Consider the following 17,715-nt stretch of genomic DNA (forward strand, 5'->3'; position numbering starts at 1 on the left):
CACACACACACACACACACACACACACACACACACACACACACACACACACACATGTTCCCTGGAATCCCAGTGGCATTCTCTGTCCAAACAGAGAGCAAACTGGAGCACTAACTCACACAGTAGAAAGTTTTCACTGAGAGAAGAAAGAGAGAGAGACAGGGAGAGCTAGAGAGAGAAAGCAAGAGAGAGTGAGAGAGGGGAGAGGGAGAGGGTGGAGAGAGAGGGAGCGAGAGAGAGGGGGAGTCAGGAGAAGAGGAGAGAACAGCTGATTTTCAGCCTGTGCATATAGCTGGGTATATATGAGTCACTCTCGCTCACTCAATCTCTTTCTTTCTGTGTCACTCTCACTCTCTCTCACACAAACACAGATGGAGAGAGAGAGAGAGAGAGAGAGAGAGAGAGAGACGAAAGGGGCAAAAAACCCTGTTCTGTTTGTCACCTATGTAAAAGCTAATGTTACATACATTTGGATCTTGTCTTATCTTATTATTATTGTAATACTGTAATATGGCATATTCCACTAAATTGCTATAAAAAGCGCGGTACGGGCTAGGCTACAATACTACTGAATAGCTAAGCAACTTGGGCATAACATCAAACGGTTCATCAAAGCACTTTGGCTGAAACTAATGGTTAGTTACTAGCCAGCCTATAGCATACTATTGCAGTTAGCTAGATCTATAGCCTAAATGCTATGTACTGTCAGAAAAACTGTAGCCTCATTTTCTTTGTTCGCCATTGGGTTATTTACCCTTTCTTTCTTCGGTCGATGCTTCTCCATCCTGTTCTAGCTTTATACACAGCGGCAGCAACTTCAAACTTTCATCCCATGGCAGTTCGCTTCCCAAACAGCCACAGAAACGCTGCGCTCTCCTACAACAATGTTTTCATGGACCTCAGAAAAATGAACAACAAGCGATATTCCACTTAACCGGCCGCGAACTAACTCAAATTATTTCCCAGAAAGTGCGCCATGTTAAATCCGTTTTTCCCCGAGTAACGGAATTTGTGGCGGGTGGAGGCGGGTCTCGGCAGGCTCGAGCTCCACGGATGCATCTCCAGTCGGTCTCCAGGTCTCAATTACCCGTGGTGACATCAGAGAGGGGTTGAGTTACCTAGCAGTTATTCATTCCTGTTGTAAGTATTGTTTCTACAGAATTTTAGTAATAGATCGTTACTTACTGCAAACCTCTTCATAAATAAACAAGCCATACGCTTCATATGAAAGTAGGTTACACAATTTCCTTGAATCAAAGGTGAAAAAAATGAAAAATAATTATAGAAAAGACGATACAAACACCATCCCTTTGCCTTTCGTGAACGTATTCTAATAGTTATGGCTTACATAATAATAACCTAACACTTTGGTGTCTTTGATATAGTGTAGTTTAATGTGTCATCAAATTGACAGCATTGTAAAGACAACAGTAAGAAATAGCATACAGGCTCTGTCAAAGTGTTTATTTTAAAAAACAATGTTTTATTTTATTGAACCTTTATTAACCAGTCAAGTCAGTTAAGCGCAAATTCGTATTTACAATGACCGCCGACACCGGTCGAACTTGAACGACGCTGGGCCAATTGTGCGCCGCTCTATGGGACTCCAATCACCGCAGGTTGTGATACAGTCTGGATTATTAGAGTAAACAAAATAATGAATAAAAATATTAAATGCAAACACTGTTTGTCTTTGATAATGATATGTGTTTCTATACAAGTAATTTATATGTACAATTTGCAGTAAGATAAAGTATTAAATGAATGCTGAGCATAGACAGTAGTTAAAAATAAAAATAAAAACACTATAGTACAGTAGCTTAGATATTTACATTCAGGACTTGAAACATAGTTTTTCCTTTACAGCAGTAAGGCCCTGATACACATATCACTATTTACAACTGCTATTAGTAGATTATCCCTCCAACAACAACAAAAACTTGCACTTGTCTTTTTTCCAACTTGGACTGAGTTTGCTGATGTGGATGTCTCACCTAGCTATCTTAAAGTGAATGACCTAACTATAAGCAGCTCTGGAGTCATCTGGATTTACAATTACTCAACTGTCAATTACAAAAATAAATAGTATCTATATCCCATAGGGGAGGAAATGGGATGGCTAAATAGATCAGGCAAACATTGCATCACATTGGCACTGCATCTTCTACTAAAGCACATTGACTGTGCTTCCTGGTCATCCTGATGCAGAGTTTGTGTAGTCTGCGTTTGGCCCATCTAGATTTGGGCCTCCTGCCGTTGTGGCCAGCGGCCTGTAGATGGCGCCACTCCTCCATGCCTCCACCATTGATCTTTTGCTGCTCCAGCTGAGCAGGAGAGGGTTTGACCAGAGAAGCCGAGCAGCTGTAGATAAGGAGGTAGACTGTTACAAACTCACGTGCGTTTGTGTGTGTCTGTGTGTGCGGGCGTGGACCATTAGCTCAGTGGGCCTGTCTAACTTGGGGTTTTTGCACGAAATGATAATTATCTGGCTAATAGTGGGGCCACAACAAAATTAGAATGCCAGAGCCTATTTCTGGTCCCAGTCCGCCCATGTGTGTGTGTGTGTGTGTGTGTGTGTGTGTGTGTGTGTGTGTGTGTGTGTGTGTGTGTGTGTGTGTGTGTGTGTGTGTGTGTGTGTGTGTGTGTGTGTGTGTGAGAGAGAGCGTGCACCCTTGCGTGCACGTGTGGCAGTGCGTGTGTGTGTCTGTGATGTGTACTGTACTGACCTTGTCCCCTGTGTGCAGACCTGTGGCTGTAATGTGAAGCAGGACAGAGAGATGTACTTCAACAGGATAGTCTGAACCCCAGATATCTCCTTCTGCTGAACCAGAACCTCAGACAGTCTAGAGGAGAGGAGAGGAGAGGAGAGGAGAGGAGAGGAGAGGAGAGGAGAGGAGAGGAGAGGAGAGGAGAGGAGAGGAGAGGAGAGGACATATTGGGGTGAGTGTCAGACACACACGTGAGCACACAATCTTACTGCTGCCAAAAAGTTCTACTTCTGTATTTTATCAAACATTTGATTTAAACATTAAGCAACAACTGCTAACACAACTAGTAGGGCTGTCCTTGACTGTCTGACCCTATGCATACAATTTGTTTTACACACCTAACAAATATACCCGTAAAGGATGGTCACCGAAAGTTATTTGACTCATAATTTCATTAATTCATTCACAAAATGACATACAGACATCTGTATGTCACAGACCACTTGGTTGCACTGATCTGGTTGTCCAAGCCATTACATATTGTATTATTCTGTAATAATGACCTGCTGGTACAGTTGCAGTGGAAGAGGGTCCTGGGTTCTGGGTTGAGGAGGCTGTATCTCTTCTGGTGAGCAGGGATCTTAAACCTGCAGTCATCCAGGTCTCTGTATACATCACACACATACACATGCTGCTTCCCTACACAGACAGGAAACACAATGAAATGTAATTGAGCTCATGGTCAAGTCCACTCAAAAGGCATTATCAAAAGTAGATGCACATAGAAACAGGCAGAAAGAGACAGAAAACCAGACAATATTTTCTTTCACCTACCTGTGCTTGCTGCGTCCTGGTTAGACTTAGGCAGAGTCAGGCCAGTATGGTGGGTGGGTTCAGCTGGCGAGGCCAAAGCCAATGCTGGGCCCGAGGCTGAGGTTTCTAGTCCCGAGGTGCTACTCTGGGTCCCTATAGCAGTAGCAGTGCCAGTGGTGAAGGTGGGGGAAGTATTGGCAACCATATTGTCCTCTCCAGGGTAAGGGTGGATGACAGGCGAGCCAGAGGCTGGTGTTCCACTCTGACCCCCTGGGGTGAGGTCTGCTGGGGCAGCACTGGAAGGAGTGGTGGGGGTGGATGTGGAGGTAGGGGTGGAGGGAGAGGTGGGGGTGGAGGTGGAGGGAGAGGTGGAGGTGGAGGGAGAGGTGGAGGTGGAGGGAGGGGTGGAGGGAGGGGTGGGGGTGGAGGGAGAGGTGGAGGGAGAGGTGGGGGTGGAGGGAGAGGTGGAGGTGGAGGGAGAGGTGGGGGTGGAGGTGGAGGGAGAGGTGGGGGTGGAGGTGGAGGGAGAGGTGGAAGTGGCAATGTAGGGAAAGGTGTTGGGAGAGGTTGAAGTGGTGGAGGGAGATGTGGAGATGGAGGTAGAGATGGTGGAGGAAGAGATGGAGGTAGAGGAGGTGGAGATGGAGGTGGTGGGAGATGTGGAGAGGGAGGTAGAGGAGGTGGAGATGGAGGTGGTGGGAGATGTGGAGATGGAGGTGGTGGGAGATGTGGAGATGGAGGTGGTGGGAGATGTGGAGAGGGAGGTAGAGGAGGTGGAGATGGAGGTGGTGGGAGATGTGGAGATGGAGGTAGAGGAGGTGGAGATGGAGGTGGTGGGAGATGTGGAGAGGGAGGTAGAGGAGGTGGAGATGGAGGTGGTGGGGGATGTGGAGATGGAGGTGGTGGGAGATGTGGAGATGGAGGTAGAGGAGGTGGAGATGGAGGTGGTGGGAGATGTGGAGATGGAGGTGGTGGGAGATGTGGAGAGGGAGGTAGAGGAGGTGGAGATGGAGGTGGTGGGAGATGTGGAGATGGAGGTGGTGGGAGATGTGGAGATGGAGGTGGTGGGAGATGTGGAGAGGGAGGTAGAGGAGGTGGAGATGGAGGTGGTGGGAGATGTGGAGATGGAGGTAGAGGAGGTGGAGATGGAGGTGGTGGGAGATGTGGAGAGGGAGGTAGAGGAGGTGGAGATGGAGGTGGTGGGAGATGTGGAGATGGAGGTGGTGGGAGATGTGGAGATGGAGGTAGAGGAGGTGGAGATGGAGGTGGTGGGAGATGTGGAGATGGAGGTGGTGGGAGATGTGGAGAGGGAGGTAGAGGAGGTGGAGATGGAGGTGGTGGGAGATGTGGAGATGGAGGTAGAGGAGGTGGAGATGGAGGTGGTGGGAGATGTGGAGAGGGAGGTAGAGGAGGTGGAGATGGAGGTGGTGGGAGATGTGGAGAGGGAGGTAGAGGAAGTGGAGATGGAGGTGGTGGGAGATGTGGAGATGGAGGTAGAGGAGGTGGAGATGGAGGTGGTGGGAGATGTGGAGAGGGAGGTAGAGGAGGTAGAGATGGAGGTGGTAGAGTTGGAAGTGGAGGAGGAGGAGGAGGAGGAGGTGGTAGAGTTGGAGGGGGAGGTGGAAGTGGGGGTGGAGATGGTAGTGGTGGTATTGTCAGCCATGTCATCCTCCTCTAAGTCAGAGTCTGGCTGGGTGGAGTTGTAGAAGGTGGGAGGATGGACCACAGCATACAGAGACATCTCATACTGTTGACACCTGTCACAGAGAGGAATGAGGTAGGATCAGCCTCTATTCCATTTTACATTGCATGTTACATTAAACACTTCATGAACAAACATAAGTGAGGGAGGGATCGTCACTCACATGCCAAACCAGTTCCTCTCAGAGCACTGTAGTCTGTGGGAGAACTCAAAGCAGTGCATCTTCAGCAGGTTGAAGAAGACGTATCCCACTGTGTCTGAAATACTGTCCTCAGCCCCCAGCAAACACTGGTGAAACCTATACACAACAACACAATGTTAATACAATGTTAATGCAACCTAAACACAACATCAATACAACACTACACAGAGGTTAGCCGGAACTGAATCAGTAATGTATAATGTTAAGGGAAAGGCAGAATCTTCCTCATGAGAGTCACAGTCTCATAGACAGAGTTAGTTTGTGACAGGCAGCCTACCTGTTATCACAGTGGCAGTGGGACAGGGTGAAAATGTTTGTGTTGAAAACTCCATAGTTGGTCTCGAACGACAGGATGGTGTCCTGACATTGGTCATGCTCCCTGCAGCAACTGTCTGTCTCTGCAAACACACCTGTCACAGGTAGGAGTGGTAGGAGAGGTTCAGCAACAACAACAAGAGACCAGGTTAGGCCTATTTGATATATTGTGATGGGAAACAGAGGCATTACTAAAGTAGGGCCCTATAAAATCAGTTACATTTTGTCTGATTCCATATTTTGTTTCCCCAAATTCCGTTTAATTTTACCCAGATTTCTGTTTCACCCTGTTTTTTTAAGGTTTTCGCTGTGAAAATCACACTTTTTTAAACCTGAAAAACAACTCAATTGGATGTTCTAATCCACAACAATACTTAACCCACATCAGGAGACCACTTATCAGGTCTAAAAATAAATACAAATAGATGCAACTAACCTTTAATTCCGGTGCACGCCTAGCAAGAAGATGTTAGCGGTGTAGCTCACACAATCAATCAATCGTTTATAAAGCCCCTTTAACATCTGCAGTTGTCACAAAGTGCTTATACAGAAACCCAGCCTAAAATCCCGAAGAGCCAGCAATGCAGATGTATATAGAAGCACTCTACCATCACTGTCCGTGTTTGCAAAATAAATACCGACTGGATTGATGCAAATAATGAAATCATTCTGCCAGGTAAGCATAGACTACTTTGTAGTTAACATTTAATTGAGAAGGTTTTTGGGAAAGCATTTCCATCTACCAACATCATCGCTAACGGCTGCACAAAGTGGTAGACGCTTTATGTGTTAATTCATTTAGATGATTCCCTACTAAGGACAATACATTTTTGAATATGGTTGAATTACATTTTCATATCTGGATTCCATAATTCTGTCTGGGTTCTCCGCATCGCGGATTTTATAGAGCCCTACAAATGGGCACATGAATCATCATCATCAATTACATTCTGCTTTAATACCCCATACAATTACAAATGAGAAAATATTATCAAAAGGAGAACCACATCTTAGTCTGGAACACAGTTACAGATACAACACCGACCACCTACCTAAATCGTCATAGGCCGCCGCCTTGTTCCCTGAGCCGCACCAAAGCGTTCCCGGCACGATGAGACCACGTTTTACGCGCCGATGGGTTTGCGTCTCATCCCTGGAACTGTCACCACCGTCTCCAAGAGGATTCAGGATCGCTATATCATCAATAACGCTCAGTGCGTGCCTCTTACGCCTTGTCTCTCTATGTTCCTCAGAGGCATCTCCAACGGCTTCGCGCTGGGTGACCGTTGGAGAGCTAACAGGAGCGCAGTGGCTTTCAAGTTCAGACTGCGCACTGACATCAAAACGTTCACAAGGGCGGTCAGAGAACTGTCCTGTGGTGTTCTTCTCCCGACACATAGACATGTAGCTGTCTGTAACGGCCGTGTCGTCACTCACTGCGCAGTTGACCAGTCTATTCTCCACCGACCACACACTGTGGTAGAGATGGAGGGATGAGGAGGAGGCGTCGTGAGTTTCGCTGTGGTGTCGGAGAAAGCTGAGATGGGTCTCACCGTTCGACGTGACTTTAGTCCAGAAACAGAAATCCCTCGGGTCAGCAGCAGCTGCAGTGGTCAACATCAGTGACACTGCTGCCATTATTACAGCAGAAAATAAAATGGAGGTGATGTGCATTTTCGGCACCAATGTAAGCACGTTAAATGTCCTTCAGTACTTTATAGATAGACTAATATTTGTAATAAAAAGCACCGAACCCAATCCAATTTAATTTCTCGTTTTATAAAACACTCCCTTTCTCTTATGCTAAGAGGTAAGATTAAATATATAAATAAAATGTTGCCGCACCCCGAACTTGCATTAAAATACATTCACTTTGCAGCTGATACGTAATTAACAGTGGCCCTATTCACTAGTTTCCACTGTCTGGGGATGTCTGAAAAGAGACGGACCTCAGGCCGGTTTTAAACTGTTCTACTAGGGGCTTTCCCGCCCGCAATATTCTGCGCTTTGATTTGACCACGTGGTTGTGGTGTGTGTTTGTGTAACTAACCAGTCTTCCATCCAAGCTTTGTGTGCAAGTAGTATATGTCGGAGAAACCTCAAGGAAACAGGACAGGTCTAATGTAGGTAACTTTCCAAAAATAGGCATACGCTAGAAGAAGTGGATATTTTTGTGTCGGTAAAAATAACTAGGTACGAAATGTTGGTGGAAACTCTTTTATGCGAAAATAATAGCAATTATGACCTAATAGCCACGCGATGCAGCCTGGTCTCATAAACTAGACGTAACATAGTAAACGTAAATCCGGGAATCGAAATTAGTATACTTTACATTTGGTTACTTACAGATGGTTACTTACCATAAGATCGCTCATGTTGATTTTGTCCACACACACCAGATGCAATCAGACACCGGTTGAAATATAAAAACAAACTCTGAACCAACTATATTAACTTGGGTACAGGTCGAAACATATTGTAACGACCCTGGGTTTTATAAGCGCGGAAATCGACCCTGCCGTAAGAGCATGCTTTTGCAGCACAGTCGATAGCGCACCGGACCTCGGGCTCGAAGGTTGTGGGTTTGAGACCTGCTCCCTGCTGTTTCATTATAATATGAAACACTTGTGGCCATTTTTCTAGCTTGCTGTTGCTAACTAATTTGTCCTGTGATATAAACATTGGGTTGTTATTTTACCTGAAATGCACATTCCTTTTTCTCGGGATCGCTCGCTCACGCAATGAGGGCGGTGTGGTCAGCATGCTAGGCAAAAATGAAAGTAGAGTGGTTGGTCGGATGGATGGGTGGTCGCATAATCTCATCACAGCCAACTTTAGCATTTTAGCTAATTAACAGCTTTTCAACTACTTACTACTTTTCAGCTAGTTTGCAACTACTTAGCATGTTAGCTAACCCTTCCCCTAACCCTTTTAGCTAACCCTAACCTTAACCCTTTTAGCTAACCCTTCCCTTAACCTTAACCCTTTTAGCTAACCCTTCCCTTAACCTTAACCCTTTTAGCTAACCCTTCCCTCAACCTTAACCCTTTTAGCTAACCCTTCCCTTAACCTTAACCCTTTTAGCTAACCCTTCCCTTAACCCTAACCCTTTTAGCTAACCCTAACCCCAACCTTAACCCCTTTAGCTAACCCTAACCCCAACCTTAACCCTTTTAGCTAATCCTTCCCTTAACCCTAACCCTTTTAGCTAACCCTAACCCCAACCTTAACCCTTTTAGCTAACCCTTCCCTTAACCCTAACCCTTTTAGCTAACCCTTCCCTTAACCCTAACCCTTTTAGCTAACCCTTCCCTTAACCCTAACCCTTTTAGCTAACCCTTTCCTTAACCCTAACCCTTTTAGTTAACCATTCCCCTAACCTTAACCCTTTTAGCTAACCGTAACCCTTTTAGCTAACCCAAACCCTAACCTTAACCCTTTTAGCTATCCCTTCCCTTAACCTTAACCCTAATTTTAACCCTTTAACCTAACTCCTAAACTTAACCCTAACCTTAACCCTAACCCCTAAAATAGCAAACATTAGCCAGCTAGCTACCTAGATAGAATTTGAAACATAGTGTATGTTTTGCAAATTCGTAACATATAACACAAATGGTCATTTAGAACATATCATACAAAATGGATGATGGACATCCACAATTTAACACATACCATCCGAAACATAACATATCATACTAAAGTACTTTCTCAGATTTACATACAGAATAATACGAAGTGCTTTGAGACCAGGTTGCACAGGTTGCAGCTATGACGTGCTGTATGGTCTTCCCACTAACACTCGTTGGGAAAGCATGCAGTTTATTAGGCTACAGATTAAATAAATTATGAGGAACTTCACAGGGTGGTAAAAGTGCAAGGTGAGCTTGATGATACTTTCCAATAAATATTGAGGGTTTTATTCTGGTGACATGATCATCGATGCTTGGCTGCCTTTTGACAAAAAAAATATATCTTGCTCTTTTGTTCAAAATAATCTCGTTGTAGGCCAGTGGTTCCCAATCTGGGATACTAGAACCCCTGGGGGTAATTGGACATATACACAGGGGGTACATATGAGAAGACTCATATGCTTACTGGTAAAATGCACATTCAGGGCTACTCCAGGCAAAGGAAAATTCAGTTGGTGTGTCGTTGGGCAAAGCACTTAACCCTAATTGTTCCTGTATAAGAGCTTCTACGTAAACCGATAGAAACACATCTCTGATTGGAAAATACACATATAGTAGCCACATATCATTGAGTGACTCGAAGTTTACTTAGATATGATGGTTATTATATCAATATTTGCACATAAATGCATTTCCACTGCCATTTTTTGCTCATGTCGAACAAACAAATGATCTGTGTGTCACGGTTGTTATAATGGATGGACCAAGGCACAGCGTGATTTGAGTTCCACATCTTTATTAAAAGTGAAACTTCTAAAAAAAAAACAATAAACAAACGTGAAGTAACTTAGTGCAACAAGCACATATACAAAACGATTTCCCACAAAAGCAGATGGGAACAGGGACACCTTAAGTATGATCCCCAATTAGAGACAACAATAATCAGCTGCCTCTAATTGAGAACCATACTCAATCCCAAACATAGAAATAAATAGACTAGAACATCCCCTAGTCACGCCCGTGACACTGTGGGCGTGACAGGGCGTGACACTGTGGACGACAGGGCGTGACACTGTGGGCGTGACAGGGCGTGACACTGTGGGCGTGACAGGGCGTGACACTGTGGGCGTGACAGGGCGTGACACTGTGGGCATTTATAAAATTGTACCGAAACTTCCATTTCCATCACAGCTGTGGTGATTTTTAAAAATATGGTATAACTTTATTCTCATAAAAACTGAGGATGGTTACAAACCAGTTTTCCAGCCAACATTTCTATACAGTAAAGTACATGTTGGATAAAAAATGTCATGACAGGCCTGATGGAAACAGACAATTTGTCCGTAAACTTTCCATATGTCGACAAAACAAAACATGCTAGACAAAGTGGGATCTTTTAGTGTCTGTAAAATTAATTATGTGAGAAATGTCGGTGGAAACACTTTCATGTGCAAATATTGATATAATAACCATCATATCGAAGTAAACTTCCCTGTTAATAATTCCTCAGCACCCCCATCAGTACAGTTGAAAATGCGATGGAAACACATTTAACTTGTATTTTGTATTCGGTATATGGGAATTTAACCACAAAAATTATTGAACAGATATTGAATATTGTGTCCCTGAACAAAGGGGGGTAAGTACTGCAGTGCATCTCCTCCTCATGGACTGCACCCGATTTGCCAGTTCTTGTTGTGAGATGTTACCCCACTCTTCCACCAAGGCTTCTGCAAGTTCCCGGACATTTCTGGGGGGAATGTCCCTAGTCCTCACCCTCCGATCCAACAGTTCCCAGATGTGCTCAATGGGATTGAGATCCGGGCTCTTCGCTGGCCATGGCAGAACACTGACATTCCTGTCTTGCAGGAAATCACGCACAGAACGAGCAGTATGGCTGGTGGCATTGTCATGCTGGAGGGTCACGTCAGGATGAGCCTGCAGGAAGGGTACCACATGAGGGAGGAGGATGTCTTCCCTGCAACGCACAGCATTAAGATTGCCTGCAATGACAACAAGCTCAGTCTGATGATGCTGTGACACACCACTCCAGACCATGACAGACCCTCCACCTCCAAATCGATCCCGCTCCAGAGTACAGGCCTCGGTGTAACACTCATTCCTTTGACGATAAACGGAAATCCGACCATCACCCCTGGTGAGACAAAACCACTTTTTGCCAGTCCTGTCTGGTCCAGCGACGGTGGGTTTGTGCCCATAGGTGACGTTTTAGCTGGTGATGTCTGGTGAGGACCTGCCTTACTACAACAGGCCTACAAGCCCTCAGTCCAGCCTGACTCAGCCTATTGCAGAGTCTGAGCACTGCAGTCCTCATGCCTCCTTGCAGCATGCCTAAGGCACATTCACGCAGATGAGCAGGGACCCTGGGAGTCTTTCTTTTGGTGTTTTTCAGAGTCAGTAGATAGGCCTCTTTAGTGTCCTAAGTTTTCATAACTGTGACCTTAATTGCCTACAGTCTGTAAGCTGTTAGTGTCTTAACGACTGTTCCACAGGTGCATGTTCATTAATTGTTAATGGTTCATTGAACAAACATTGGAAACCGTGTTTAAACCCTTTACAATGAAGATCTGTGAAGTTAGGGAAGTTAGGAATTCTTTTTAAAAGACAGGGTCCTGAAAAGGGGATGTTTCTTTTTTTGCTGAGTTTAATGAACACAATTGTTTCTACTGGATGGATGATCAATGAAAATTATTACACTTGCTATCCTTATCAGATATCATAAATTATGAAACATTAAAATGCTTATCTTTTTTCTATTGGCCAGTTTCCAGAATATGAGGTGTTTCTGAACATGACAGAGTCAAATTCCGCCAGGAAGTAAACATAACATCGATCTAGTTTTATAATTGTATCCTCCAATATTGACCAGAAAGAACCATTTCATTTATATGTCTATCTATTAACTATTTTTTTCACTCTAGGCCTATATTTTTAAACTAAATTATACAATGTCAGCATTATATCATTGAATATTATTAAACCATCAATGTCTCCATGAATGTCAAGGTGTGTTATACTGCACAGTGGAGTTCAAGTCTATACAGTCTGGCAGACTAATCCTTCAGAGGCCAACAGGACTGTGAACTTTCAACCAGTTGGAAAAGAAAAGAGAAGAGATTCACTACTGTGTTTATCAAGAGAGCCAAAGTCCACCTACATCCCACTGCGTGTCTACTCAGGCCACCGGTTCTCAAACCTCACCTGATTCTCACAAAGGTCCTGCCATGTCACAGACGCTGCTTATACAATGAGCGAACTTCAAAGAATGTCTATGCATTAATAGTGGTTGAAAAAGTAGCCAATAGAAAATGACTCAAGTAAAAGTGAAAGTCACTCAGTAAAACACTACTTGAGTAAATGTCTAAAAGTATTTGGTTTTAAATATACTCAAGTATCAAAAGTTAATGTAATTGCTAAAATATACTTAAGTATCAAAAGTAAAAGTACAAGTCATTTCAAATTCCTTATATTAAGCAAACCAGAGAGCGAGTACTTTTGGGTTAAAATATTTTTACTTAAGTACTTTACACCACTGTGCATTAACCATTTGCATGCTTCTCCCAAGACTATGATAACAGTGGCAGAAGGCAAATACATCATGTGTACATATGTACTGTATCTTCAAAACATCCACAACTTTATACTAAAGTAAATATCAACACATCTTAAAGTTTCATATTTAATTGTACTTTGCATTATCGTTTAACATAAGCTATCACAGATCATTTCACATTTGAGAATTTCTAGCAATCAAACCTACTACAGGTCAATGCACGTCATATGATCTAGACAGGGCTCATGCTCAGCATGTATTTTGTGTGCATTTGTTATCTGTCACAGGAAGATGCAGTGCAATATGCCCATGTCTACAGCATTGTCTGATCATCACTTCATCAGGCTTGGAGTAACGCTTTGTTCTATATATATATATATAAATATAAGAAAGAGAGAGAGAGAGAGAGAGAGAGAGAGACAGAGAGAGAGAGAGATCAGTGTTTCTAAGATATCACATGGTTCTTAGAGGAGCTAATGGTTCAATAACATGTAACATGTAATCAACCTAAACAGCTAACATGTAATCAACCTGAACAGCTAACATGTAATCAACCTGAACAGCTAACATGTAATCAACCTGAACAGCTAACATGTAAACAACCTAAACAGCTAACATGTAATCAACCTAAACAGCTAACATGTAATCAACCTGAACAGCTAACATGTAATCAACCTGAACAGCTAACATGTAATCAACCTGAACAGCTAACATGTAATCAACCTGAACAGCTAATACTATGTAAATATCTTCATTCATAAATAACATCAACATATGTTTCATAACATTCAACACATGCTCCTTTTAACAAACTGTTTGTACATACAGTAGCAGAAGTGAAGATCATATGCTTTGGCAGCACAAACACTAGTCCCAAGCAGTCACAGTATAGAAGTGTACAAGACAGATTACAGATGTAGGAATTTAATTTGAGTCAATCCTGCAGCAACAGGAAATGTGAATTATTATGTGGATTATAATTAATGGACATTTTGTAGAGATTTATACATTTTCCATTCGAGCAAATGTCACGTTCTAATATATAATAATAATAGACGGTGTTGTCATTTAGGAGGACGTGCCAGCGCTCGATCTTCTTGTCTTTGTTGAGACATTCGTACCAGTGCTTCAGACACTCCCCCTTGGCTGTGATGCCCAGCTGGCATCCACCTGGAGGGAGATAAGGTTTTTAAATATGTTATTTTGAAGTCGGCTTAAAATCTGCACAATATTGTTTGTTAAATATAAAAATCAGTAACTACAAGTACATTCATTATGCCATCTCAACTGAACTCACCAATTAAATTGTTGGATTTCTCAACTCACCAATGAAAAACGCTGGGTGTGCCCATGTTATAGACCCAACTCACCAATGAAATCGTTGGATGTTCCCATGTCATAGTCCCAAACGGAGATGTCCAGGATCTTCTTGGCCAGCTCACCATGTTTGATCTCATAGCTGAACTCCTGCAACACAACTTCAGCCATCAGACTCCATTTCTCAGTGCATAGACACAGACTGCCATTAGACTCTGTATTAATAAAACAATGGCCTTGAACCTGATATTGTGCTGTTAGAGACAGATATGGAGGGGACACTAACCTCATTGAACTCTGGGTTGAGGGTCTTCTTCTTGATCTGTGTCCTATTCTTGGCTTTCTTCCCCATGTCTGGTTTCAGGCAGCTGCAGGTCACAATCACAGGAAAGAATCAATCAATAAACCAATCAATCAATTCATCCATCAATATTTTACTGCTGTAGGAAAAAGAGATATTAGAGAGAGGAAACATAATCCGTCATGTTGAGAGGTATGTTAGAACATGTACATCTTGACGAAGACGAAAGGGTCTGAGTATCCATTAGAGTCCATAGCTGCCAGGTGAGCACAGCGCACCACTCCCACTATCAGACGACCCTGCTGGGTGCTGTAGGTTAAAGAGACCAGGATACAACCCCTCTCCTCTGCTTCATCCTCCTTTACCTGTAGGACACACACAGGCATGAACACACACACAAAAAGGTGTGTGTGTACATTTACATCCACTACCATAAGAATTTTTCCCAAGGAGATTTACATATCAAAGACAGTCATGTACAGTATGTATAGATATAATCTCTCTGCTACTGGTCATGTATTCACCTGGTCAGTCATGTACACTGAGTGGACAAAACATTAAGAACACCTGCTATTTCCATGACACAGACTGACCAGGTGAATCCAGGTGAAAGCTATGATCCCTTATTGATGTCACCTGTTAAATCCACTTCAATCAGTATAGATGAAAGGGAGGAGACAGGTTAAAGAATGATTTTTAAGCCTTGAGACAATAGAGACATGGATTGTGAATGTGTGCCTTTCAGAGGGTGAATAGGCAAGACAACAGATTGAAGTGCCTTTGAACAGGGTATGGTAGTAGGTGCCAGGTGCACCGGTTTGTGTCAAGCACTGCAACGCTGCAGGGTTTTTCATGCTAAACAGTTTCCCGTGTGTGTCAATAGTGGAAAGAAATAAATCATGCAGATGACACCAGAATTCAGCTACTATCTTGTGTGAACGTCAAGTGTAAACCTTGAGTACTGTGTCAGGTGTGAACATCAAGTGTAAACCCTGAGTGTCAAAATCAAATCACATTTGATATGTCACATGCGTCGAATACAACAGGTGTAGACTTTACTGTGATATGCTGAATACAACAGGTGTAGACTTTACTGTGATATGCTGAATACAACAGGTGTAGACTTTACAGTGATATGCTGAATACAACAGGTGTAGACTTTACTGTGATATGCTGAATACAACAGGTGTAGACTTTACAGTGATATGCTGAATACAACAGGTGTAGACTTTACAGTGAAATGCTGAATACAACAGGTGTAGACTTTACAGTGATATGCTGAATACAACAGGTGTAGGTAGACTTTACAGTGATATGCTGAATACAACAGGTGTAGGTAGACTTTACAGTGATATGCTGAATACAACAGGTGTAGACTTTACAGTGATATGCTGAATACAACAGGTGTAGGTAGACTTTACAGTGATATGCTGAATACAACAGGTGTAGGTAGACTTTACAGTGATATGCTGAATACAACAGGTGTAGGTAGACTTTACAGTGATATGCTGAATACAACAGGTGTAGGTAGACTTTACTGTGAAATGCTGAATACAACAGGTGTAGGTAGACTTTACAGTGAAATGCTGAATACAACAGGTGTAGACTTTACAATGAAATGCTGAATACAACAGGTGTAGACTTTACTGTGATATGCTGAATACAACAGGTGTAGACTTTACAGTGAAATGCTGAATACAACAGGTGTAGACTTTACTGTGATATGCTGAATACAACAGGTGTAGACTTTACTGTGATATGCTGAATACAACAGGTGTAGACTTTACAGTGAAATGCTGAATACAACAGGTGTAGACTTGTGATATGCTGAATGAGACTTTATGCTGAATACAACAGGTGTAGACTTTACTGTGATATGCTGAATACAACAGGTGTAGACTTTACAGTGATATGCTGAATACAACAGGTGTAGACTTTACAGTGATATGACTACAACAGGTTAGACTTTACAGTGAAATGCTGAATACAACAGGTGTAGACTTTACAGTGACTGAATACAACAGGTGTAGACTTTACAATGAAATGCTTTACTGAATACAACAGGTGTAGACTTTACAGTGAAATGCTGAATACAACAGGTGTAGACTTTACTGTGATATGCTGAATACAACAGGTGTAGACTTTACTGTGATATGCTGAATACAACAGGTGTAGACTTTACTGTGATATGCTGAATACAACAGGTGTAGACTTTACAGTGAAATGCTGAATACAACAGGTGTAGACTTTACTGTGATATGCTGAATACAACAGGTATAGACTTTACTGTGATATGCTGAATACAACAGGTGTAGACTTTACTGTGTTATGCTGAATACAACAGGTGTAGACTTTACTGTGATATGCTGAATACAACAGGTGTAGACTTTACAGTGATATGCTGAATACAACAGGTGTAGACTTTACAGTGATATGCTGAATACAACAGGTGTAGACTTTACTGTGATATGCTGAATACAACAGGTGTAGACTTTACTGTGATATGCTGAATACAACAGGTGTAGACTTTACTGTGATATGCTCACTTACAATCCCTTAACCAACAATGCAGTTTTAAGAAAATATGGTTAAGAAAATATTTACTAAATAAAATAAAGTAAAACATGTATTATAAAAAAGTAACACAATAAAATACCAATAATGAGGCTATTAAAAGTGGGTACCGGTACTGAGTCAATATGCGGGGATACAGGTTAGTCAAGGTAATTTGTACAGTCGTGGCCAAAAGATTTGAGAATGACACAAATATTAATTTTCACAAAGTTTGCTGCTTCAGTGTCTTTAGGTATTTTTGTCAGATGTTACTATGGAATACTGAAGTATAATTACAAGCATTTCTGTCACGCCCTGACCTTAGAGACCCTTTTTATATCTCTATTTTGGTTTGGTCAGGGCGTGAGTTGGGGTGGGCATTCTATGTTTTGTGTTTCTATGATTTTCTATTTCTATGTTTTGGCTGGGTATGGTTCTCAATCAGGGACAGCTGTCTATCGTTGTCTCTGATTGGGAACCATACTTAGGTACCCTTTTTCCCACTTGTGTTTGTGGGAAGTTAACTTAGCCTTAAGCTTCACGGTTTGTTTTGGTATGGTTTATTGGCGACATCTACTAAGAAAAGTATGTATGCTCACCAC

At 42.7% G+C, this 17,715-nt stretch overlaps 2 protein-coding genes, 1 long non-coding RNA gene and 1 pseudogene across 6 annotated transcripts in view; 1 reads left to right on the forward strand and 3 right to left on the reverse strand.

The window, feature by feature from the left end:
- LOC118391605 (tetratricopeptide repeat protein 28-like) overlaps positions 1-1,071 on the reverse strand; it is a 135,646-nt gene extending 134,575 nt beyond the window's left edge. For 2 of the 4 annotated variants that reach the window (XR_008060978.1, XM_052458220.1), the window contains exon 1: positions 754-1,071. Coding sequence is in view for 3 of the 4 variants with exons in the window: in XM_052458220.1 (XP_052314180.1) it covers positions 754-783 (30 nt within the window). In the remaining variant the exon portion in view is untranslated. The remainder of the gene's footprint in view (positions 1-753) is intronic. The other 2 variants (XM_052458217.1, XM_052458216.1) reach the window with 1 other exon arrangement.
- Positions 1,072-1,449: 378 nt separating this feature from the next.
- On the reverse strand, positions 1,450-7,719 carry pla2g3 (phospholipase A2 group III). The gene is made up of 8 exons (XM_052458729.1): positions 6,792-7,719; positions 5,702-5,834; positions 5,386-5,520; positions 4,422-5,277; positions 3,542-3,782; positions 3,271-3,406; positions 2,726-2,842; positions 1,450-2,360 (listed from the first exon to the last, which is right to left on the reverse strand). Exons 1-8 carry the CDS (start codon positions 7,411-7,413, stop codon positions 2,144-2,146), a joined length of 2,457 nt encoding a protein of 818 aa, XP_052314689.1. The 5' UTR covers positions 7,414-7,719; the 3' UTR covers positions 1,450-2,143.
- A 3,356-nt stretch (positions 7,720-11,075) lies between these two features.
- LOC118376432 (double C2-like domain-containing protein beta) overlaps positions 11,076-17,715 on the reverse strand; it is a 29,117-nt pseudogene continuing 22,477 nt past the window's right edge.
- LOC127906363 (uncharacterized) lies at positions 15,916-17,692 on the forward strand. The gene is made up of 6 exons (XR_008060982.1): positions 15,916-15,931; positions 16,049-16,120; positions 16,160-16,334; positions 16,418-16,487; positions 16,695-16,799; positions 16,940-17,692. It is a non-coding gene; the product is annotated as an uncharacterized LOC127906363 (long non-coding RNA).

The sequence above is a fragment of the Oncorhynchus keta genome, chromosome 12, assembly GCF_023373465.1.
Source record: "Oncorhynchus keta strain PuntledgeMale-10-30-2019 chromosome 12, Oket_V2, whole genome shotgun sequence".
NCBI classification, from domain to species: domain Eukaryota; kingdom Metazoa; phylum Chordata; class Actinopteri; order Salmoniformes; family Salmonidae; genus Oncorhynchus; species Oncorhynchus keta.

What these genes read in the sequence shown, in the direction of transcription:
- pla2g3 (XM_052458729.1), bottom strand. Translation starts at nt 7,413, where the DNA reads ATGCACATCACCTCCATTTTATTTTCTGCTGTAATAATGGCAGCAGTG. An exon ending in CACTGCCACTGTGATAACAG is followed by an intron (nt 5,521 to 5,701) that starts GTAGGCTGCCTG and finishes TGTTGTGTATAG; the next exon opens with GTTTCACCAGTGTTTGCTGG. An exon ending in CCATCTCCACATCTCCCACC is followed by an intron (nt 3,783 to 4,421) that starts ACCTCCATCTCC and finishes CCAGGGGGTCAG; the next exon opens with AGTGGAACACCAGCCTCTGG.